The sequence below is a fragment of the Bos indicus x Bos taurus genome, chromosome 22 (assembly GCF_003369695.1).
Source record: "Bos indicus x Bos taurus breed Angus x Brahman F1 hybrid chromosome 22, Bos_hybrid_MaternalHap_v2.0, whole genome shotgun sequence".
NCBI classification, from domain to species: domain Eukaryota; kingdom Metazoa; phylum Chordata; class Mammalia; order Artiodactyla; family Bovidae; genus Bos; species Bos indicus x Bos taurus.
The window spans coordinates 10,787,140-10,809,173 of NC_040097.1; the positions used below are offsets into that span (position 1 = coordinate 10,787,140).

Genomic DNA, 22,034 nt, shown 5'->3' on the forward strand with positions numbered 1-22,034 from the left:
AGGGGCCACGCGGAAACAGGCGTGTTTGTGGAAGCTAGCTTTACTTTACAGTACTAGAGGAAGAGGGTCCCCACATCCGGCCCTTGTCCCCCCCCCCGCCCCCGCCCCTCCCACCCAGGCCTCCTGCCCCAGCCTGGGGAGGCTGCACCCCAAGCCTTCCCGCCTGATAGAGCAGGAAGTGGGGAACGCTTAGCTTGGGGGGAGATGGGTCAACAGCTCTTCCCGCCTACTATCCTCACCACCTGGGAGGCTGGGGCACTTGCAGAGGCCAGATTGAGATCCAGAGGTTTTGGGGGGACACTCGAGTGGGTTGTAGGCATGGGTGGTTGGCCCTCAGCAGCTGCAGCCTTCACTTGGCTCTGTCCCCCTGGACTGCCAGGACACAAGCCTTTCCATGCTTCTCCCAGTGCTTGACTTGGCACTCCCTGCAGGCAAATGGGCCGGTGAAGATGCAGTGCTCCAAGGGGTATGGAGTGGAACTTAGGGGTCCAAGGTCCTGGGATGCCCTTACCTGCAGCAATACCACTCATTCTGGCACCGGGAGCAACGCTTGGAGGCCTCTGCACTGCAGTAGGCACAGCGGGGCCGCTCTGGAGCCACTGCCTCGAGCACATCCAGTCTGTAGGTCTCAGCCCACCTGGAAAATGGGTCCAGAAGGACTTGCTGGACCTGTGGGTGGGGGGACAGGAGCAACCCCACCCACATCCACGCTGCTACCTCCCTTATCCCTCTTCTGCTGGCTTAGGAGGCCTCACCTTCGTGCCTGCAGCCTCAGGTCCTGCTCCGAGGGGCTGAATACATGCCGCAGCTGATGCTTGGCGATAGCCTGCCACTTGCCTTTGTTCTCTCGCTCTAGCCGCTCCCAGATTTCTGGGATCTGGGGAAGAGAAGCAGAGAGTGGCAGGGAGGAGGAGCTGGTCAAGTGAGCAGTGGTCCTGACCAACTAACTTCCAAGAGCCTACCTGTTCCAACACCAGGTCCTTCTTAGGGGGCTGGGCTTCAGTCAGGGCCAGGTGAGCGAGGAAACCCTGCAGGTCTGCCAGGTTGGGCAGCTGGTCGAGCAGTGTGTCTGTGAGGAAGGCCCGAAGCTGCAAGGGTGTCCAGGGGAGGCCAGTGTGAGGCGGTGCTGACCAGAGGGTTGGGGAACAGGGAGGGCCTGGGCTGGGCTGGACTGGGCTGAGGGTGCCAGTGGGACCCAGGTCCCACTAGTTGCTGTTATCACCTGAGGCCCAAGGTGTGGAGAGAGGGCTGCGGCTGAGGTAGGCGGGCAAAAATAAACATCAAGGGTGACCCACAGCAGGGCAGGGGCTGTGGACACTCATGTAGGAGTTTCCTACCTTGAGTAGCTGTCCTTTGGCAAAGCTTGTGAGGCAGTAGCGGGCCCGGGCCTCAGGGCTTAACAGCAGGTTGTATAGGGCGATCCACACCTGCCCATCCAACTTGCTCAGTTTTTGCTGCTCTGAGGGGGTCACTGTCTGCCAACGGCCGCTCTCAAATTGCTGCAGCTTGCCTGGAAAGAGGAACCAACATACGGGGTGAAGGCATTGCGTGTGCTTTGAATGATCCAGCTGCGTGGGCCATAGCACACACCCACGCTGGGGTGGGGCTCACTTCAGAGCAGCGTGACTCCTCAATAGTGGACACACAGGCCTTGCCTGCAACAGAGTCCAGGTCTAGGCCCACTGTGGGGGAAACATCCTGGTATTTTCTTTGGGCAAGGGGGCAAAGTTTATCTGGCTGCAAGTGGCCCACCCCATCAATCCTGGAAGATGTCCTGGAAGCAGTGAACTGGGGCTTAGGCGGGTGGAGGAGGACCTTACCTCCTTCCCGTCGGCTCCAGGGACTGTGCTCCAGTAATTCCACCAGGAGACAGGGCAGGTTGTGGGTGCTGAGCATGCGGCTCAAGGTGCTCAGGGAAAGGCTAGGATGGGGATGGGGAGGTGAGTGGAGGTGACAGGCCCAGGCTCCCAGCCCTCCACTGCAGGCCCCAGGCCTGACTGGGTTGCCCACCTGTCCACACAGTCTGTGATGTAGCGAAGCACTGAGAGGGCCTTCAGCGCAATCTCAAATTCCATCAGCTCTGCCTGCTTCTGCAGCTCCTGGGGTGGGGGGTAGGGTGGGGCACATGGTGTTCAAGCTAGGGGGGACTGGGGTCTAGCCCTTGCCAGCCCCAGGGCACCTCAGCCCACCTGCATGGGGCTGCTGTACTGGGACTCCTCCTCAGGAGGGGCACCACGGCCACTCTGGGCCACCAGGAGAGTCAGTTTGCGGTGGCAGTAGTCCACCAGGTCCAAGACAGTGTCCTCCGCTGACTCGCACACCTCCTGAAGGGCAGGGAGGGGGAAACGTCCTGGCTCTGATGCTCTGGCCACACAGACACAACCCCCCTCGCCGCCAGACTCTCGCCGAGGGCAGTAGCCAATGGGCAAGGTGGCTGCCTCACCTTGTGGAAGAACACTGTCTCCAGGAGGTTGATGATGGAGGCCTCGTGGTGTAACTGTCACATAAAGAGGATAGGGCCCAGAGCTGCTGAGAGCGGGATACGGGCTACCAGCCACCCTCTCTAGTCCAGGGCTGTCTGAAGGGGCGGGCAGGGCTATGCACCGACGGCCCAGCTCACCACCATGTAGATGGGAAACGTGTTCTGGGGCTTGAAGTCCTCCAGCTTGCACAGCACAGGGAACACCTTCTGCTTCCACATCTCCACTGCAATCAGCTCTTCCACCAGCGTCGGGATCTTTGAGGGGGAGGGCAGAGGACAAGGGGTGAGATGGGCCTGTCTTGGCCTGCCAACAGGTCAGCCCAGTTCAGCCCTCCTCAAATTCCCGTGGACCCCTAGGCTCTCCTATGCCCCATGAATTCCTTCTCAAACCTCTCTCCTGCACCTTGAACCTTCATTCCCAGCTGCCTCCAACACCTCTGGGAGGGTCTCCATCCCCCAGGCTTCATATGGATTGGTCCTTGCCTTGTCCCCAGGCTGCCATGCTCCCCCTCTGCAGTTGAGCCCTTGCCCCATATCCCCCATCCAAGTGCACCCTCAGGCCAGCCTTCTGCTCATGCCTCCTGCTCATGCCTTCTCTTGTCCTTGTTCTCTCATCTTCAGAGGCTTTTGTGTGCCTTGGCCTCACTCTTTTCTGAGGTCCTTCTATAGTGCCCTATTCCTACCCCACCCCACCAGTAGGGGGCTCCACTTTTTCCTTGCAGAGGAACCCTTTTGTCAGTGATGATTCAGGTCATCTACTGGTGCCACCTCCTGGCTCACATTCCAGTCAAGCCAACTCCTGGTTTCTAACTCCCTCTCTCTCTCTCCTGTTGGGGAGGTTGTCCCCTTCTATGCCAAAGTTCTGCCCCACTTCACTGGGGGCCCCTCTCTAGCCTGACAGGCTATTCAGGAATGCCTTTAGAACTTGGGCCCTCACCCTACAGCCTAGGCTGTTCTAGGATCCAGGACTATCTCCCTAATCAGCTTGCACCCTGCTCCCCACCAGGCATGCCAGGGTCCTACACACTCTTCTTTCTCCTTTGGGGAGGGCCGAGGTGCCCATCAGAGGGAAGTGTAGGCACCCAGTTTCTGAGAGGGTAGATGGGTGGTGGGGTGTGGGGTGGTAAAAAGGCAGGAACCCTGCCTGTGACTCCAGCGTACCTTCCCATGGGTGACCAGCAGCTCCTGGATGGGCTCTCCCTGGCTGGCCGTGGCATCGAGGATGGCCTGCATGTTCAGTTTCTCCAGGTTCTCATGCTGCTGGTTCCACCTGCCCCGGGTTGTGTGTGCATGTGGGTGCACATATGTGCAGTAGGATTGGGGGTCAGGGCTGGGTGCTATTGAAGCCTAACCCTATTCTGAGGGGTCCAAGGTGGCTCAGGACCATATAACCCTATCTCAGAGAGGTTTACCTCCCCAACTTAAGGGCCCCTCCACGCTGGGCAAACCGTCTCCTCAGAGGACTCTGGCCCACACTCCCCCAACTCAAGGACTCTGACCCCATGACGCCGCCTGACCCTGTATTCAGCGGCCTCACCCTCTGGAGCCCATATCGCGCAGCTGGAAGCTGCGCAGTCCCCGTACTAGCACATCAGCCTCGCCCGGCAGCAGCAGCTCCAGGTCGCCCATGTCTCCGCAACGGACCGAGAGCGTGAAGGTGGGGTCTGGCTCTCCACGGGCAGCAGCTGGCTCTGGGGTGGCGATGCCGACACGCTCGGGGACCACGGTCTCCCGCGGGGCCGAAGTCTGGGACCCTACAGTTGCGGAGCTGTTGCTGCGCGTGAGTCCTCGCCACCATGGAAACGGTAAGCTCGGCGCCTGCGCAGTGCTACCTGGGCCCCGCCCCTGCTGGGTCCTCACCCGCCAGCGTCTTGCTTGCCAGTCAGGCTGCGGGCAGCAACTCTTTTTGGACTCCTAGAGCTTTCTCCCTCACAAACGGCTGCAGCTCGAGGGTTCCAGACTCCTGCAGCTTAGGTTCCCTCCTCAGATGGATGTCAAGTCGGCCCGCCCCCCACCAGCTCTTCCAGTAGCGACTCTCTTTCCGCCCACATTTGATGCTCCTCTCTCTGGCCTCCTTGCTCCAGCATTTCTGGCGTCCAGCTCCACCTCGTTGGCTCTATCCCCAAAATACTGCGCAGGGCTCACAACTTCTCTCCTTCCTAGTCCGGGCTGCCATCACCTCTCATGTTACTGTTACTGGTGGAAATGGTTCCACCCTTGACCTTCCTGAGCTTTCCTCTGCCTTATAGCATATGGGATCTTATTTCCTGGACCAGGGATCGAACCCCAGCCCTTGGCAGTTTAAGAGCTTGAAATCCTAAACACTGGACCTCCAGGGAATTCCCACCAGGAGTCTTTTAAAGGTGTATATGAGGGACTTCGATAGTTCAGTGATTAAGACTCCACGATTCCAATGCAAGGAGTGTGGATTTGATAACTGGTTGGGGAATTAAGATCCCACATGCAGCGTGGCTAGAAAAAAAAAAAATTGTACATGAGACATTCCTTCCTCACTTGACAGTGGATCTGGCTGCCTCTGGCCCTCAAAACATTGAATACTATGGTAGCTCAGATGGTAAGGAATCTGCCTGAAGTGCAGGAGACCCAGGTTCAATCCTTGGGTCAGAAAGATCCCCTGGAGAAGAAAATGGCTCCAGTATTCTTGCCTGGAGAATTCCCCCAACAGAGCAGCCTGGTGGGCTACATGCATGGGGTCACGAAAGAGTCGGACACCACTGAGTGACAAATAGACGTCAGAGAGATTTTGGATGTCCAAAGCAGCTTATCCATAGCTCTGCAGAGATCAGGCTTTTGCCTCCTGTCCTACCTCCCGACTTTGTTTCTTGCCCCGCTCCCCCTTGCCCTCTATGTTCCAGTCCCATGGGCTTCCCTTGGCTTCCTCACATATCCCAAAGCAGATTTTGATTCAGGGCTTTTGCACCTGTTACCTCTGCCTGGTGTATTCTTCCTTCTTCAGGGTTTGGTTTACACTAGTTCAGCTAGGCCTTCCTTGCCCACCTAATACAGAGCAGTCTCAGCTCCTATCCCAATTCACTTTTCATCTCAGCTTTCTGATTGTTTCTTTCTGGCTGATTATTTCAGTTTATAATTAGTGGGCACTTTTACATGCCCATTGTCGGTTCTGCCCACCAGATGGCGCTCCAGGATGCCAGGACTAGGGGTATTTGATTCACTACTCCTCTCTGGTGGCTGGCTCAGAGGTAGTCTTCAATAAACGTAGGTTGAAACGGATGACTTTATTTACAGAAATGAGGGTCAACCTTAGGACAGTATGGACTAGTTTTCTGGTCTAGTCCTCATGCATCAGGCAGGGCTTAGCAGAAGAGAGTAGCCATAGCTGCGTGCCTTGTCCAACCGCCACCAGCCTCACTTCCAGCAGATGATGATGTTGGGGTCGTTTTCCAGCCGTTCATCCAGCTCTTGGTAGCTCATGCCTGTATGGTGTGGTGGAGGTGAGGTCAGGAGCCTTGAGGGGGTTGGCCACGCTGCCCTGACCCCACCTCAGCGGTCCTGCCTGCTTCTACCTGTCTTGCAACAGATCTCATCGTAGCTGTGGCAGCCTGTGTATAGCCTGGCAGGGTGGCTCCGCTCATCCCGAGACACCCGCACAGGATACTTCTGTAGTCGCCGGATGAGGTTCTTCATAAGCCCAAACTGGATCAGCTTCCTGGGATGAGTGTCAAGGAAGAAAGAGGTGATGCTCTGGGCGAGGCTTCCTTCTAGCCAGGCCAGTCTCCCCTCCGGTTTTGTTTCCATGACCAGACTGGTCTCCAAAACCCACCACCTCCAGGAAGCCTTCCTGGATTAGCAGTGCCATGTGATTCTGCTCACTAGGTGTCTCCTGCTTTCTCTCTGACCCAGAGTTCCAGAGAGACACAGAGAATGTACCTCCCCTCAGGCAAACCTCTCATGCTTCAAGGGGCCCCCCTCTGACCGTTCATCAACATGCTGCAGCTGTTGGGGGTGGCGGCCAATGAGATCTCTCACAGTAGTTCCAGGGCTCAGGCTGCAGTACAACTGGAATACATCCCGGAGACTGGCCCTCTTGTGCCCTGCAGGCATCAAGGGTCAGCTCTCCAGGTGGCCCTGCCCTCCCGGAGATGGCCTCCCCCAGAGCCTGACAATACCTTCCTTGGTCACATAGGATAGACACGCCTCCTGCAGGGACTTGTCGTCCACCAGGTCCTGGACTTTAGGTGTCGGGCAGTACACATTGGAGTACTGGAGGGTAGTAGGCGGCACAGGGGCTTGAGTAAGGGGCTTGGAAGTCTGACACAGCCCCAGTTGGGCCCAGTCACATGATCCAGTCTCCACTTATTCAGACCCCAGACTCACCTACCTGGAGGATGGACACCAGTGTCACAACGCCATAGTACCTGGGGGAAACAGTAGTGCTCAGCTTCTGAGGGCCATGCCTTCCCAGCGCCTACACTCAGGGTCCCTGGGCTCCTCCTGACAGGTAAACCTGTCCCGGGTGTCACTGTTCCCCACTCACAGCAGGTTCTGGATGGCAATGCGCACCAAGTTGAGCTCCACGTCTGCCTCGGCTGAGATCTTCTGGACGTGGCGGAAACCGTCAATGTAGGGCAGGATCTGGGCAGGGAAGAACAGGTTCAGTAGAAGTGGGATGAGGCCAGGGCTGAGGCCAGCCACAGGTCATGATGGCCGGGGTGGTGAGCACACCTGCTGTGTGGTGAGGTCCCACTGTGAGTTGAAGAAATCCTCCTTGTCTTTGGTAAAGACAGGCACATCATACTCCTGGGCCACAGGGGGGTCAGGCCTCTGCTCAATCACCTTCAAGTGGATGGTGTTGGATTCATCTGCAGGGGATCCCACCCATATCCTCAGTGCCAACTCTTCCAAGAGGCCCTCAATTACCAGGCAGTCCTCCCAGCCACCCTTGAGGCAGACAGGTGGCTCCGGGTAGGATCAATCTCCTCCTTTTATGGAACAAGAGACTGAGGTCCATTCAGGGGAAGAAACATGTTCAGGGAGCAGAGCCAGAGAACTCTACTGGCCTCCCCCTCCCCAACCCCATCATCCACTGGACCCTGGACATCGTCAGCCAAGCTCATGGCTATTTCCTAGCCGCCAATTTGTCTTGTCCTTGACTGGGCCCACCTTCCTCTACCACTTTCCCATCCCTCCTCGACCCCTCTGCTGTCCTTGTAGAGGCCAGGCCATACCGATGGGCAGAGTGCACCGGCCTGAGGCATTTAACTCCTCCAGCAGGATGGTCATGATGGGCACCAACTTCTGCTTGCTCTCCTCCGTGGACACGAAGCTGCTCTCTAGCTGGATGGGGCATGGACAGCATGGTTGGCACACCCCAGGACCCTTGGCTGGCACCCTCCCTCACAGGTTCCCAGGTCTGGAGGGCTTTGGAGACATGCGAACACCTTCCCTAATTCTGCCTGCCCATCCATGCAAGCCCATTGTGTGCAGACCTCCAGTGTGGTCAGGTAGCCAGCCAGCTTTTTGACAATGGGCTCAAGGGCACAGGTCTTGGCTTGGGCGTCACACACAAAGCCTAAGTTGAACAGCAGGGCATTGCGGCTATACTTCTTGTGCTCGATGCACACGGGGCAGCCTATCAGTTTCTTCTCCATGGCTGTGCTGGACGAGGGGAACAGGTAGGAACAAAATCAATCTCCTCCTGTCCCCAGGTCTGTCCACGCCTCCTTGGGAGCCCTGCCCACTCCCCAGCTAGGGGCTCACACAGTGATGAGCTTGTTCTGCAGCTCTGGCTTGGTGATGATGTACACCTGGACGGTGTCAAACAGCTCCCGGGAGATGAAGTCCTCAGGGACCTGTGGAAGGGAGTGACAAGAAACCCCTTAGAGGACCTAGTACAGAGACTAGGCAGAGTACACAGGGTGACCTTCAAGACCTAAGCTCTCTTCTCCAGGGTTTCTCCTCTCTCCCATCCACCCAGGCCTACTCCAACTTTGTTTCCACACACACATTATGTTTTCACCTACCTCCTGGCTTCTGCATATGCTGTTCCCTCCACCTGGCACACTCCTCCCACACCTAAATTTCTATGCATGCAGGGACACTAGTGGATCACCACTCACACCTCTCATAGGACCTGGCACCTCCCTTGGGCCCACACAGCCCCATTTTCCACAATCACTGCCTATGTGATGTTTGTTTGCTTTGCCACACCGGGAGCTCGGGACTGGGTTTGAATATACTTGTGGTTCACGATTCCCCGCGAACGAGGGAGCGGCGTGCCTGCGTGCAACACGGGGCACGGGGTTCCATCGCTTCCAGTCAACTGACTGAACTCCCCGGAGCGTCCCTCTATCCCCCATTGTCCCGCGAGCCCGGATAGCACCTGATAGGTGATCTTGGGTCCCAGCGTAGGGTGAAACTCGCTGAAGAATATGCATTCGATGCGGCAGCTGCTGCCCATGGCGCTAGTGGGGCCGGGGTCTGTAGCTGGGGCCTCTATTCCTGGGAGCACCTGTCAGAAACAGAGCAGAGGCTTGGGCCGCCAGGTCAGACACGCCTGCGCGCTGGTAACACCCGCGAAGCCATCTGCTCAACAGCGCCTGCGCAGCGCAATTCAGCCGTGTGGCTGCGGAGAACAGTCCAGGAAGTCCCGGGTGGGTAGGCGTCGCACCCGGAAGTTAGGCGGCGGAGCGGCAGGGCGCGCGGCTAGCGCCCGAAGAATCCCACTTGTTCGGGACCGAACCACCTCCTCGGGTCGGCGCTGCGGGTGAGGCAGGCGAATCCCTGGCGTGTAGAAGCAGTAAGCCAGCTGCACGTGGGAAGGGTGTGCGCAAAGAGATTGAGGCTGTAATTTCGACGCAACCGGGAACTACAGTTCCCGTAGTGCTTCACGCCCCTCCAGCAGGCGCTCCCGTCCTGCGACGGCGTGATGCACTCTGGGATTTGTAGTCTATTACACGGCCTTGCGTAACTTACCTGGAAGGTGGACCAGTGATCTGTGCCAATTCAGATGCGGATACAGGCTGACAGGCCACCAGCCCGCGACTATTTCTGGGCCCTGCCTTAATGCTGTCCCTTCCTACCTTAACTCTTTGGAAGAGAGTGGCATTCCTGCTCCGCCACCCTTGCTCCAGTTAGAAGAGTGGACAGCAAGCACCAGAGGCCCTTGCTCACTCTGCTATGCTTTCAGACTATAGCCGGCCTGATTGATCATGGCCCTTTCTGTGGAGACCGAGTCACACATATACCGAGCTCTGCGCACTGTCTCCGGGGCTGCTGCCCACCTTGTGGCCCTGGGCTTCACCATCTTTGTGGCTGTACTTGCCAGGCCTGGCTCCAGTAAGTACAATGCATAGCTACTGACTTTTGGGAACTGTCACTTTTCCTGGGGAGCAGGGGCAATAGGAAGCTTTGGGTCTGACTCTTGGGAAAGGCCTGGCTGGCTCAGGGACATGCCGTGCTGGAGGGATAAACAGGGTGGAGTAGATGAGAGAGAGGGCTCTGCCAGCTTGGCCAGGCCCCACAGAGTACCTGGCTTCTCTTGTCTGGGTGCTGCACTTGGCTGTCTCTTGCAAAGTACAGGGGGAAAGGAGGGCTGAAAGAAGTGTTGAAGGGTGGCCTCTGATCCAGGGAGGATCCAGGAAGAGAGAATAGATATGGGGTCAGCTTGTTGTGGTAAGAGAGAGCTTGCATTTTGGCAGCACCTCCTTGGGTGATGGGCTGCTCATTTTCCTCAGTTTGTGGGGATTGGTGTGGCTGGGTTCTTCTTGCTTGAGCCTCATGAGGCTTCCTCTTCTCATTCCAGGTCTCTTCTCCTGGCACCCTGTGCTTATGTCTTTGGCTGTAAGTAGTGAACCTGGCCAGCTCTTAGGGGTGGGAGGAAGTACAGCTCTGGGGGTGGTCTTCAGTTTAGTCACTCAGTCGTGTCTGACTCTTTGCGACCCCATGAATTGCAGCACACCAGGCCTCCCTGTCCATCACCAACTCCCGGAGTTCACCCAAACTCATGTGCATCGAGTTGGTGATACCATCCAGCCATCTCATCCTCTGTTGTCCCCTTCTCCTCCTGCCCCCAATCCCTCCCAGCATCAGTTTTTTCCAATGAGTCAACTCTTTGCATGAGGTGGCCACAAGTACTGGAGTTTCAGCTTTAGCATCAATCCTTCCAATGAACACCCCAGACTGTGGTGGCCTCTAAATGTAAATGGACACTTAATATCTATTTGGAGGGGTGGGATGTGGGGTTGGAGGAACTGTAGGCTCCAACTCCTGCCACAGTTTATATCTGAGACTTGAACTAGGGTAATCAAGATGCAGGGCAAATGGGTTTGTCTAAGTACAAAATGATGCTTTAGCCACCTCCAGGCCAGAAGGTTAATATGCATTTGGGTGTACCTGTGCCTCCTGTCACCTTAATTTACAGTGGTGCGCCTAATATTCCCTGAAACAGGGCACCCATGTGGACAACTCTTGCCAAGAAATTGTATCCAGGCCTGTCAGGGAAACAAAGCTTGTGAATCATTTATAACTGCCCCATCTCAAACCTTGTTTCCTGGGTAACACAGCAGAGATGACATTTCAGAGTAGTACCCAGGAAGAAGTGTGGAGAGGTACCTCTTGTGGTTACTCAGAACACATGTTCTGTCCCAGATAGTTTTCCACTCTTGCCCCAGCAAATACTCTAGTCAGTGGGGAAGAGAATAAAGGGCACTCTGCCCACACTAGTGGGCAGCTTAGGTTGTATCTAAAACTCTGCCCTTCTGCTTGGCAGCACTCCCATTTAGTGTCCTATCTTTGTCTTCACAGTTCTCTTTCCTGATGACCGAGGCATTGCTGGTGTTCTCTCCTGAGAGTTCGTTGCTGCGCTCCCTTTCACGGAAGGGCCGAGCGCGTTGCCACTGGGTTCTGCAGCTGCTGGCCTTGCTGTGTGCATTGCTGGGCCTGGGCCTTGTCATCCTCCACAAGGAACAGCTTGGCAAAGCCCACCTGGCCACTTGGCATGGGCGGGCAGGGCTGCTAGCTGTGCTGTGGGCAGGGCTGCAGTGCTCGGGTGGGGTGGGCCTGCTCTACCCCAAATTGCTGCCTCGATGGCCCCTGGCCAAGCTTAAGCTCTACCACGCCACTTCGGGGTTGGTGGGCTACCTTCTGGGGGGTGCCAGCCTCTTGTTGGGCATGTGCTCACTCTGGTTCACTGCCACAGTCACCGGTGGGGTCTGGTACCTGGCTGTGCTTTGCCCTGTCATTACCAGCTTGGTCATTATGAACCAGGTGAGCAACGCCTACCTGTACCGCAAGAGGATCCAGCCGTGAACTCTTCCCAGCCTTGGGAAAGCCTGGATTTGCCCCTCAGTGTGGAAGCCACGTTTGAGGCCTCCTGGACTCCCTCAGCTCGCTCATGGGATGCCTCAGGCCCTGGGGCAGCCAGAGTCCTGTGTGTGACACTGTTACTTGCTCCTCATGCTGCGGTGCCTCCCCTTTCCTTCCTTCTCTACCGTCCCAGAGGAGTTTATGGATCATGTGCCTGGATGAAGTTGGGGTTGCAAGACTATCCCCCACCCCCAGCAACTCAGCTTTTGCTGGTATGTCCAGAAATTACAGAAGAGAAGAAAGTACAATAAAGTGGAAAAAAAAGACTGAAGGGACTTCCCCGATGGTCCAGTCATTAAGACTCTGAGCTTCCAATGCAGGGGGTGCAGATTTGATCCCTGGTGGGGGAACTAAGCATATGCCACGAGGTGCAGTCAAAAAGAAAAAAAAAAAAAGACTGAAAAGACTGGATGGGAGGAATAGCCCAGAGCTGGGGATAGTTCTTGCTAATACCATCAGCAGGAACAAATGGGCAGCTGGGCAAGATGGGGACCTGTCCGTGGCTGCTCACAGAGGGGCTGAAGCTCTCCTGTGACATCAGCCCCTGGGATCTGGCTGCTGAGTGCCCTACGCCCCCTGGGGCCCTAGCAGGTCCTAGGGCTGTAGCTGCAGCTGTGATTGGTGGGGCTGTGTCCTTTCAGTTTCCCCAGGTGCCCACTGTGTTGGGAGTTTCGACTGTGATGGTCCAATCTGGGCAGTGACAGGATGGGAGCTGGGGATGGGCTGCCTCCACAGGTGCCAAACACCGAGCACTCTTGTCTTCAAAGTGAACCATGGGTAAGAACAACTCCTTATGATGAGAGGCCCTTAGTTATCAGATCTTCAGGCAGGGCCTCCCTGACCAGGTAGTTCAGGGAGAGACAATAAGTAAGGGTCTGAGGTGACAGCTCTGGGAAGGCTGCTTGAGTGGACATGTGGTGGTGAGGCAGGGGAGAGTGTGACAGGGGGTGGGGAGAAATGAGGGCAATGGGGTTTTTATCCAGCGGGAATAGCCTTCATGACCGAGCCCTGGAACCTGAGGTCCCTGTCTAATCCGCAGCTGAGCATGGCGAGGGGGCTGCACAAGGTGGTCTAACGGAGCCCAGGAGCCATACCTCAAAGAACTGCTTTATTGATACTGCGAGGCAGGGCTTGGCTGCCCACTCAAGTGGTCCTGTAGAAAATACCTGGGAGCTGTGGCTGCTCTGGGCTGGAAGCAGCCATGGCCACAGCAGGGGGAATCAGAAATCTTGACATGAGCGCAGTCTTTCTGGGGGCAGGCAGGGATGTGCAGCAGCCCTGCGCTGGCTCCTGCACTGGCTGGACCCCCAGAATGTTTTTGGCAAATCCTTGCCTTGGCTCAGGGCTCTCAGCAACCAGTGTCAGGTGTGAGGGTTGGCCCAGGAGCCATGCACCAGTGTCCGTGCAGCCGCTTGCCTGAGGCTGCCTGCTGAGGTGCAGTCTTACCTCAGATGGCCTGGGCTGGCTATGCTTCAGAGGTCCCATGCCTGGCAGAGTGGTTGTCTGGAGCTGGAACCAGGTAGCAAGAGTCCTGGGTAGTGTTGGCGAGAAAGAGCAGAAGGCTGTGGCAACCCGCAGCAGGCCTTCTTCCCTCTCCTCAGAGCAGTCAGTGCCCTGGAGTAGCTGAGAGGGTGTCAAAGGGGGCTTGGGAGAGGACGTGCTACACTCAAGGTGGTTTAGAGTTACAGCGTCGGGGGAGCTGCCTCAAAGGTGATCAAGCTGGATTCTGGGACAGCCCCCTTCCCTGGGAGTGTGGGGGCCTTGTCTGACGGCATGGGGCTATCCACCTTGGCCCCAGCCTCCTCTTCATCGTCGTCCATGCTGGGCCAGACAGATTGGTCCTCCACTCGCTTCAACCGCTCGTTGAGGGCCTTCAGAGCCAGTTGCCTGGGGCCGGGGAAAGATGACAGGTCACTATGGGTCTGAACGTGGCTCATGCCCTGTATTCTTTCCCTCAGGAAACTGACTTGCCTTACTGCTCACATGCCTCTCAAAATCCTATGTGTTCTCCTTCCCCATTGTGGGGCCCAGGGCTCCCCAGGGATCCGATTAAGGCTGTCTCTGCCATCCGAATAAGGACCCCAAAGGCTGTAGAGCACTCCCTCCATAGTTCGGACACCTCCTGGCTGAGAATGCTGGGTGCCCACCGGGCTGCCCCCAGGCATGGTTCTGAGGATGGTGCCTAAGGCTAGACAGAACTGCGACCCAGGGCAGATGGTAGAAGGGCAAGTCCCTGGACGCATGAATTTCTGCTGGGCACCAGCATCACATTGAAGGCATAACTTCTCCCCATCTCCTTGTCAGGAGTGTTGTGAACCCCCTGGCAAGGGTTTGTGGGGAGGTTTGGAACTTAAGCCCTTGCTTTGGCTGTCAGCCTGGGAAAGCAGGGCCAACTTGGGTTAGCTCACCCCTCCTAACTGACTCTTAGCATTGGCCTTCCCAGAAGAACCCCCAACACTACCAAGACCTGGGTTAGAGCAGGAACACATAGTTTCCTAGCGGGACGAGAGGAAGAAAAAACAGCCCATGTGGGTAGGGCACAGGCCAGGCCTGTTTCCACTGGGCAGACCCCTGGAGACCCCACCTTCAAGGGAAGTGGGGAAGTTCGCTAGAAGAAGGTATATACGAGGACCTGGGACCCTGCCCACCAGGAGGTAGGCTGCTCATGCTGCCAGCTAATATTCCTCATAGTGGTCACTGTGGACCCCTGATGCTTCCAACTCTGCCACCAGCATGGGAGACCTATATAGCCTTCCATGTTCCAGAAGAAAACCAAAATCTCCACCATGCCAGGGGACATGACAGGAGGAGCAACAAGAAGACAGGCATACAAAGCCCCAGCATACTTCCACCCTGTCCTTCAGCCTGGCATCATGGCAAGTTGGCACAGACAGGACAGTCCTTCCCTCTGCTACCCAAGCTCCCATTCTGGACACTGCCTTCCCAATTCTGTTGAAAACCTGCCGAGGTAGAGAGGTAGTGGCATGCCCATCACTCTGTCACAAGGGTCAAAGATGGGAAACCCTGCCCCCCACTATTACTGCCTCTTTGGGGCAGGGAGTGTGGCATGCAGCAAGAGATCAAACTGCTTGGTAGAGTGACCCCTATCCCCAAGCAAGGTAACAGCCACAAGGCTATGCCAGGAACCCCCTTCCTGACACCACTACCCCAACATGCCTCCAACTGTCCAGTTTCTTGGGGCTGTGAAGGTTTTTCGAATGTCCAGCCAACCCTAACAATCCAAGATTTCTCACTAGAGGAGGGACCATCACTGTGGCCTGGGATCACCTGAACATCTCTAAGGACAGTTCAGTTTCCACTAGGCCCGGCCCTTCTGGCTGCATCTCCTCCACCAGTAAAGATTAATAAAGAACTCGGTCTCTAGGATTGGTTAGCCACGGAGACACAAAGTAAGGCCCACAGTCAAGCTCTGTGGCACGCCACGTGCACTAACACGTAGCACCTTGGACCACAGTACTCTGGCTTCTCTAGTTGGAAACTCCTTCAGGAGAGGCGTGTGTCCCTCACGCCAAAGCCCCAGTGGAGAGGAGGCACCGGAACAAGTCCAACTGAATTTGTAAAGTTGCCTGCTAAGAACTCATCTCATGGGTGCACAAAAGCAGAAGCCTTTGACAAATGCACAAAATTGGAACAGAACCTGCTCTAGATTTCACAATTCAAGTAATTGCATAAAAAAAACAAAAACCACTCAACAATAGTGTTGGAAACAGAGCTGTGACCACTCTGGTGAGTCCATAGACCTGGGAGAGAGAGAAAGAGATGGATTAAAAAAAGATCTGTCTTGCCCTGGCCAAGGTGCATTAAGTGAGTAATTCAGCTGAGACTCCTGATGGTGCAGATGGCTTGGTTTACAGATAATGAAAAGGCTGTCTCCATTCCCTGGTGTGGTCAGCAGGCTCCCTTGGTGGGTCACGTGGCTGTCCCATGGGTTTGGTGACACACGCCTGCCAGAGTCGGTGTATGTGGGCCAGTGGTCGTCTAAGTCGTTATACCCCAGGCTTCCCTGTTAATAAATAAGCTGCAGAGAAGCACGGCATCTGAATTTAAGGCCCAGGAAGAGGGTGGAGTCCAGCACTTGGAAACTGGGGTGGCCCCAACCACCTCATAAGGATCCCAGGTCTCCTTCCCTGTCCATCTCTCACAGGGGAAAAAGGACCAGCGGGTTGCTTCTGGCTCCCATGGGACCAGTGTCTAGCATGCCAAGATTCTGAGACGAGGCCAGGGTTATGTGTACCTGGCTCTCCACTAGCCCTCACACAGTTCAAAAGGAAGCAAGGCGTTTCTTGAAACTTAAGCACCCTGGGTGAGAAAGACAACTTTTACTCCCTAATTTTGGAAAGCACTGTATGTAGCCCAGATACCGAAGTGTTGAGATCAAGGCCACAAACTGGATTTTCTCTGAGTCTGCCCCCAACATCTTACTGTAAACCTACATACAGCTGCCAGCCTACATACAGCAAGCAAGCACCTCAAAAGATGGAATGTGACCTGATCTGTAAGATTCTCCTAGCTCAACAAGGTTTTGGAAGATTCCACAGTACCTTCTCCGCTCTGCGTCCTGAGGGTCTGTGCCTGGGAGGCTGATGGTAATGGAGGATGGGGCGCCCACGTCATAGCGCTTCACTGTCTTCTGGCATATCTTTACTTTCACCAGGAGGCCATGCACCAGGTTTGCCAGCAGGCCCACCACAGGCTGCAGGATCTCGGGGAAGAAGGTGGCGAAAGCAAAGTGGTCGGCCATGTCCCCTCGGCCTCGGCTATGGCGCTGGTAGAAACGAAGATACACCCAACTGGAGATCAGCCCAAAGCCATAGGAGGCCAGTGCCGGGCTCTGGAGCAGTGTGGCCAGCCGCAGCAGCAGCAGCAGCCCCAACAGCAGCATGGGCACCACACTGACACGCACCTGGGGCACTCGCAGGACCACACAGTCCCCCATGGTTTGCTTGAGTGCCACCAGGACACCACCTAGGAAGCCGAGGGCGCCGTGGATGCGGACAGTGAAAAGGTAGACCAAGTTGAAGGAAGCCATGTAGGTGAGGAGGTAGGCAAAGGCCCCCAGCAGCCCCACAGACACGTTCACCACTGAGAAGAAGATGAGCAGCTCCAAGGCCCCCCAGAGGGGCTCCAGCAAACGTCCAGCTACCACTACCGTGGCCAGGCTGATGGCCACATCCCACACATGCTGTTCCATCAACCCATGGGTAGCCAGGGTCCAGATCCAGAAGTTGGGCGGAAAGAGGTAGCCTGGGGTGACCGCCAGGCAGCCCGTGTCCACGGCGAAGGACAGCAGATACAGAAATAGTACCGCCGCGCACAGAGCCTTCACCACCACGCTGGCGCTGGACAGAATGGCCCCCAAGTGTTGGCGGGCGCCCGGTAGGGCGCGCTGCATCTTCCTGGCGGGCGTTGGCCTGAAGGAAGGGTTTAGTGGGCTAGGGGCCTCCCCGGGGCCTCTTCCCAGTCCGGCCCCGACGGGAGGCCCGGGCCCGACCTAGTCACTGGCCTATGGCCCCGGTGAAGGCTTCTACTTCCAGTCGGGTCGACTCCGGTCCCAAAGGGCAGAGCCGGGCCTGGTCGGTCGCGGGGCCGGGACCTAGGCCCCTCGACGGGGATCTGAGGAAAGGCCCTGAGCAGCTTAGACACCACCGCCTGCCCGCCCGCCCTGTGTGGCCACAGCGCCGACCGGGCTGGCGGTGATCTCAGGGCTCGATCTCCTCCATCCACTCTGGGGCCTCTTACGGTCCGCGCGGCACGGAGACTAGTTCTGGGCCGAAGTCAAGTCTGGTCAGCTCCGCCTCGGCCTCGGTCTCGGTTTCGACAGTACCTCCTCCCTTCTCAGGCGCCGACAAACAGGGCGCTGCGCCTGCGCGCCCCGGGCGGCGGCAGGAAGCCCTCTGAGCGTCGGCCTTGCGGCTCCGCGGCATGCTGGGACATGAAGTCCTCGGCCACACTGGGACCTGCGGAGATCTGGGCTCTGGGTAGAACTAGTCCCAGGAGGCTGTGCGCCGGGAGAGGTGGGTGTGCTTGGGAGTTGTAGTGCTCAGGACCGTTTCCGCCGGTTCTCCAGACGTGGGGGGAGGGCGAACGACCTCTGGAGAGCGGCGAGAACCGGCGGCTGCACAGCTGCACGCCACGCACTTTCTGAATTTCCCGGGAGGCGTGGCTCCATGTCTGCCGGTACATCTGAGTGGGTGTGTCCTTGTAGGCAGGTGTGCGAGTAAGAATGTTCGGTGGTCCAGCGGTCGCGAACTCCTGGAACTTCCATGATCTGGTGTATGCCTGAGCCAGGTTGGAATTCTTGCTCTGTCATTTGACGGATGTGTGGCATTGGCCAAATTCCCGAACTTTATTGAAACTCAGTTTCATGGACCGTTGAATGGAGATGATGACGGGAACTACCGTGAGGATCCAAGGGGACTGGGGTGTAAAATGCAGTCCACCCTGGGTGCTCAGCGAGTGTGTTGCCCAGGCTGCCCTTGTGTGCAAGTGAGGTGGAGCCCATACTTGAACTCCGGTCTCCAGCCCCAAAAGGGGTGAGGCCAGACCTATCTCAAAGACTCTTCCTCACCCAGTCAATGGATGATCCTGATGGAGAGGTCTCTCCACACAAACTTGGGTCAGACTGGCCTTGGACCTCCGCCTCACTGCAGTGGTGGCTTCAAGCAGCCACCTGAAGCCACCTGTGCAAAACTGAATTTTATAAATGTGCATATAATTAAAATAATTATGTAACAAAGTACATTTTTAAAGTGCAGAATCCCTTCCTTTCTGCCAGCAGTACAATTGCTGACGCGTGCATAGCCTTCCAAATCACAGGTGTTGCTATGCCTTAACTTTGGGGTCTGGGTTCCCACTGGATGCCACGCCGGGGTAGGGTTGCCAGATTTAGCAAATCAAAATACAGACCAATGAGATTTGAATTTCAGATAAACAATTTTTTTTTCAGGATTCGTGTGACTCCAATTTTTGTAGTTATGTCCCATGCAATGTTGGGAACATACTAAAAAATACTAGTTGATTATCTGAAATCCCAGTCAGATTGGATATTCTGTATTTTACATGGCAGATCTAACTCAGGACCTCTGGGGCTGTTGCAGAGCGTGGGAGCGGTCTCAGGGACTGCTAGTCTTTGCTATGTGGCCAACCATTGTGGAGGGTGAGGAAAGGTGTCTTCACTAACGCCTCAAATGCCCCCTTTCATTTATTTAGCATCTGAGGTTCCTCAGCCACAGTCCACCTCATCTCAGAAACCTTTGGTGGTTTCTTGAATCTGGGAGAAAGGATTTCTCCTGTCTCAATTTGCTCACCAGAAGTATGGAAATAAACTGGTATCTAACTCTTAAGGTTGTGGTGAGGACTCAGCTGGGTGAGTGTAGAGTATGGAATGTGTACAGTAAGTGTCAGTGGGAAATCTCTGCACTGGTGGTTGTCTTTCCCCTTGAACACAAAGGTCACACAATAGGGTTCACTATTAAGAGTTAGGATTAAAATGGACAAGGGTGTAGGGCTTGCCAGAGGGAGGCCTGAGAGGATTTGGTGAAAAGGATTCAGAGTTGTGTTGCAGTGTGAGCAGCAGTGGCCAGAGAGGCCCAGGCCTCCCCTGGGCTGGGAAGGAGCCGCCATAATGCTTGCAGGGGGCGGGCAGAACTTGGCCTCCTCCAGACAGCAATAGTGGCCCTCCAGCACCAGGTCATGAACTTGGACCGGGTATTCACTCTTCATTCCACGTGGAGGACCTCCTCACTAGGCCCTGGTCTGATCCCATTGGCCAGAAGCTTGCATCTCATCTCCATCTTCTTTCTTCCATGGTCTTGGCCTTGAGCCTCTGGGAAACTTTTAAGACAGTTTTTCCTGAAGGCTTTTGAGATGATTATAGAAGACAAAGGATGTCAAGGATCTGGCACTTAGGAGACCTGGGAAGCATCATGCCTTCCACCCACCAGAGACCTGGATTGGTATGGCTTCGCTCCCAACTGAGTGGTAAGTGGTCAGGGCCACCTATCTTCAAGCCACCCAATCCTCACTCCAGGCAGACACAGTGTATGGGAACCATTTGAAGTGAAAATATGAACATTATTTAATAACTGATCTTCTGTAATAAACCATTTGAAAATATTTTACAAGGAATCACACACACAGTATTTTACAAAGTTTCTTGACTTTTTTGTCGCTGTTGTTTTTCCAACTTGTCTGTACAAAATAGAACAACCAAAAAAAAGGGCAGATAAAAGGAAATGGCCCCCCAGTCCCCCACAGATCCCCCGAGCCCGAGGTGAGGGGACAGCCAGGTCAGGTGGGTGATGAGAAGGATCAGACCCAGCTGGGGGTTGGACAACTACCTGATGGGGATTGTTTTGTCTGCTTTTCTGTTTTTTAAACTTAAAATATATATTAATTTTTCTGTATATGTTTGATTCTTTTTTATTTTTATATTCTCCATTGAGCACCTGACTACACTACAGTTACACACACGCCCCCACAAGACATGGCTGGCGTCTAGGCTGGGTGTACAGCATGGGTGCCCACCCTGGCACCAGCAGCAGGCATGGACCATACATACACACACACACTGAGAAAGCGACAAGCAACGTGACATTAATTAACGGAGCCATTAATTAATGCATCACCCTCCCCCCTCCTCCCAGTCCATCTGAGCCCCATGGCCACATCCCCCTGCCTTCAGTACCCCAATAGTCCCCAGGCTGGGATGCCTTTGGGGGAAATGACCAGAATGAACGGTGTGAAGAGATGTTCTCAGGCCCAGCCTGTGTGTGCACAGAGTGTGTATATGTGTGTGCATATGTGCAAGTGTGTGTTCAGGGAGGAGCAGTTTGGCCAGGGAGTGTGTGTGTGTGAGAGGGAAAGAGATAGGCCTGAGTGTGTAAGGGCCAGATTGGGGGTGGGATGATCCAGCTAGGAGTGATCAAGTCACCGCCGCTAAGGCAAAGGGCGATGTCTGGTGACAGTTCCTCTGCTGAGGGGTGCAGGCAGTGGCATGTGGTCCCCCTGGGGGCCTGACACTAGTGAGAAATGGTTATAATGAGCACCTGGCAGGGTCACGGGCATTTAGGGGACACTGGCGGCAAAGTTGGGACAGAGGGATCTTCCCCCTTTGCCACAGCATTTGGCACTGTTTGACATTCAGCTTTAGAGACAGAGGACCAGCTGGGTTACAGGTTAGATTAGAGGCTGACGGCGAGCAGATGGAGCCTGCATGTGCCGACCCTCCCACCAACCCCTCACCCTGTGTAAGGCTTTGTGAGCCCCTACCCTCACCCCACTCCATGGTGTGTGTGTCTGTGTTTGTGTGTGTGTCCTCCTGGGTATGTCTAACGTGAGTCCAGTTTCTGCCCTCAGGGCTCCAGTTGTGTATGGGGTTGTGTCTTAGCCAGTGTCACTGTCACTGTCCTGCTACCTGCAGGGCTTGGGGAGGGATGGCTGTAGGCCTGAGAGAGGCAGGAGTTCACTGGGGGCTCTCCTGCCAGGACTTAAGCTGGGATGCACAGGCCTCAAACTGCCCATCACCATTTCCTCTATTATTCCCCGGGAATCCAGATTTAGTCCTGGGTGGGGCAGAAGGGCCAGGTTAGAGGAGTCCAGGTGGGGCAAGGCCTAGGTCTCCCACACAAAGGGAGCCTCAGGGCAGGGCGGGCAGTGGAGGCCTGGTTTGGCACCAGTACTGTGGCCTCCCTGGCCCAGCCCTCAGGAGTTGGTGAGTCCAGTGGGAATGAGAGGTCTGGGGACACTTTGACAGTTCAGCAGCGAGACATGGCTTGGGGGCCAGAGACCTGCAGCGTCCTCCTTCGGCTCCCCCCACCCCCACCCCAAGGCGCAGATTCTGGGGGCCAGGAGCGCTCAGTTCCTTCATTGAGGAAGGGGGCAAGGCTCTAAGGCGGGGAGTGGAGGGCAGGGGAGCAGGGAACGGCGGGGAGGCCTGCTGCGGGGAGGGACACTCAGAGTCGGCGAGAGGGGTGGGCATGGACTTGAGGCTGTGGCCGGGGAGGCAGGCCCAGGAGGAGCAGCAGCTGGAGGGACACCAGGACGCCCAACGACGGGGGGAAGGAGGCTCCGCGGCCACAGTCTGAGGTATCTTCCTGTTGGGAAAAGACAGCGAGCAGCCGGTCGGCCCGGGCGGGGATGGGCAGGGGGCGTGGCAGGGCCGCACTAGCCCTGGGGAGAGCGGGAG

At 56.0% G+C, this 22,034-nt stretch overlaps 5 protein-coding genes across 17 annotated transcripts in view; 1 reads left to right on the forward strand and 4 right to left on the reverse strand.

Annotated features, from left to right (window-relative positions):
• Nucleotides 1-109: 109 nt before the first annotated feature.
• ZMYND10 (zinc finger MYND-type containing 10) lies at nt 110-4,307 on the reverse strand. 2 transcript variants are annotated; one of them, XM_027523307.1, is made up of 12 exons: nt 4,020-4,307; nt 3,644-3,752; nt 2,621-2,737; nt 2,444-2,497; nt 2,190-2,324; nt 2,011-2,099; nt 1,821-1,921; nt 1,338-1,510; nt 963-1,088; nt 756-877; nt 512-637; nt 110-425 (listed from the first exon to the last, which is right to left on the reverse strand). In XM_027523307.1, the coding sequence occupies exons 1-12, from the start codon at nt 4,109-4,111 to the stop codon at nt 350-352; spliced, it is 1,320 nt and encodes a 439-aa protein (XP_027379108.1). In that variant the 5' UTR covers nt 4,112-4,307; the 3' UTR covers nt 110-349. The 2 variants fall into 2 exon arrangements, with proteins under 2 accessions (XP_027379108.1, XP_027379109.1); XM_027523308.1 differs by lacking the exon at nt 3,644-3,752 and having other exon boundaries at nt 4,020-4,108.
• A 1,413-nt stretch (nt 4,308-5,720) lies between these two features.
• On the reverse strand, nt 5,721-9,058 carry NPRL2 (NPR2 like, GATOR1 complex subunit). Its single transcript, XM_027523729.1, has 11 exons — nt 8,844-9,058; nt 8,222-8,313; nt 7,951-8,119; nt 7,690-7,798; nt 7,187-7,323; nt 6,999-7,096; nt 6,843-6,879; nt 6,631-6,724; nt 6,438-6,555; nt 6,028-6,170; nt 5,721-5,937 (listed from the first exon to the last, which is right to left on the reverse strand). The coding sequence occupies exons 1-11, from the start codon at nt 8,919-8,921 to the stop codon at nt 5,870-5,872; spliced, it is 1,143 nt and encodes a 380-aa protein (XP_027379530.1). The 5' UTR covers nt 8,922-9,058; the 3' UTR covers nt 5,721-5,869.
• Nucleotides 9,059-9,122: 64 nt separating this feature from the next.
• Nucleotides 9,123-12,098, forward strand: LOC113880994 (cytochrome b561 domain-containing protein 2). 2 transcript variants are annotated; one of them, XM_027523730.1, is made up of 4 exons: nt 9,123-9,227; nt 9,651-9,799; nt 10,266-10,303; nt 11,267-12,098. In XM_027523730.1, exons 2-4 carry the CDS (start codon nt 9,673-9,675, stop codon nt 11,768-11,770), a joined length of 669 nt encoding a protein of 222 aa, XP_027379531.1. In that variant the 5' UTR covers nt 9,123-9,227; nt 9,651-9,672; the 3' UTR covers nt 11,771-12,098. The 2 variants fall into 2 exon arrangements, with proteins under 2 accessions (XP_027379531.1, XP_027379532.1); XM_027523731.1 differs by having other exon boundaries at nt 9,169-9,260.
• Nucleotides 12,099-12,918: 820 nt separating this feature from the next.
• TMEM115 (transmembrane protein 115) lies at nt 12,919-17,710 on the reverse strand. Its single transcript, XM_027523743.1, has 2 exons — nt 16,390-17,710; nt 12,919-13,714 (listed from the first exon to the last, which is right to left on the reverse strand). Exons 1-2 carry the CDS (start codon nt 17,238-17,240, stop codon nt 13,510-13,512), a joined length of 1,056 nt encoding a protein of 351 aa, XP_027379544.1. The 5' UTR covers nt 17,241-17,710; the 3' UTR covers nt 12,919-13,509.
• A 2,190-nt stretch (nt 17,711-19,900) lies between these two features.
• The window catches only part of CACNA2D2 (calcium voltage-gated channel auxiliary subunit alpha2delta 2), a 140,428-nt gene continuing 138,294 nt past the window's right edge, over nt 19,901-22,034 (reverse strand). For all 11 annotated transcript variants that reach the window (XM_027523733.1, XM_027523732.1, XM_027523740.1 and 8 more), the window contains one exon: nt 19,901-21,942. In XM_027523733.1, coding sequence (XP_027379534.1) covers nt 21,802-21,942 — 141 coding nt within the window. In that variant the 3' untranslated portion in view covers nt 19,901-21,801. The remainder of the gene's footprint in view (nt 21,943-22,034) is intronic.

Bases quoted from the DNA above. Each gene is read 5' to 3' on its own strand.
- ZMYND10 (XM_027523307.1), bottom strand. From the start codon at position 4,111: ATGGGCGACCTGGAGCTGCTGCTGCCGGGCGAGGCTGATGTGCTAGTA. The intron at 1,511-1,820 runs GTAAGGTCCTCC...TCCTCTTTCCAG, and splicing joins CTGGAGCCGACGGGAAGGAG to GCAAGCTGCAGCAATTTGAG. The intron at 426-511 runs GTAAGGGCATCC...ATTTGCCTGCAG, and splicing joins AATGAGTGGTATTGCTGCAG to GGAGTGCCAAGTCAAGCACT.
- NPRL2 (XM_027523729.1), bottom strand. From the start codon at position 8,921: ATGGGCAGCAGCTGCCGCATCGAATGCATATTCTTCAGCGAGTTTCAC. The intron at 6,556-6,630 runs GTATTGTCAGGC...TGATGCCTGCAG, and splicing joins ATCCTATGTGACCAAGGAAG to GGCACAAGAGGGCCAGTCTC. The intron at 5,938-6,027 runs GTAGAAGCAGGC...CACACCATACAG, and splicing joins TGAGATCTGTTGCAAGACAG to GCATGAGCTACCAAGAGCTG.
- LOC113880994 (XM_027523730.1), top strand. From the start codon at position 9,673: ATGGCCCTTTCTGTGGAGACCGAGTCACACATATACCGAGCTCTGCGC. The intron at 9,800-10,265 runs GTAAGTACAATG...TTCTCATTCCAG, and splicing joins ACTTGCCAGGCCTGGCTCCA to GTCTCTTCTCCTGGCACCCT. The intron at 10,304-11,266 runs GTAAGTAGTGAA...TTGTCTTCACAG, and splicing joins CTGTGCTTATGTCTTTGGCT to TTCTCTTTCCTGATGACCGA.
- TMEM115 (XM_027523743.1), bottom strand. From the start codon at position 17,240: ATGCAGCGCGCCCTACCGGGCGCCCGCCAACACTTGGGGGCCATTCTG. The intron at 13,715-16,389 runs GTACTGTGGAAT...CCCCGGCCCCAG, and splicing joins CAGGACGCAGAGCGGAGAAG to GCAACTGGCTCTGAAGGCCC.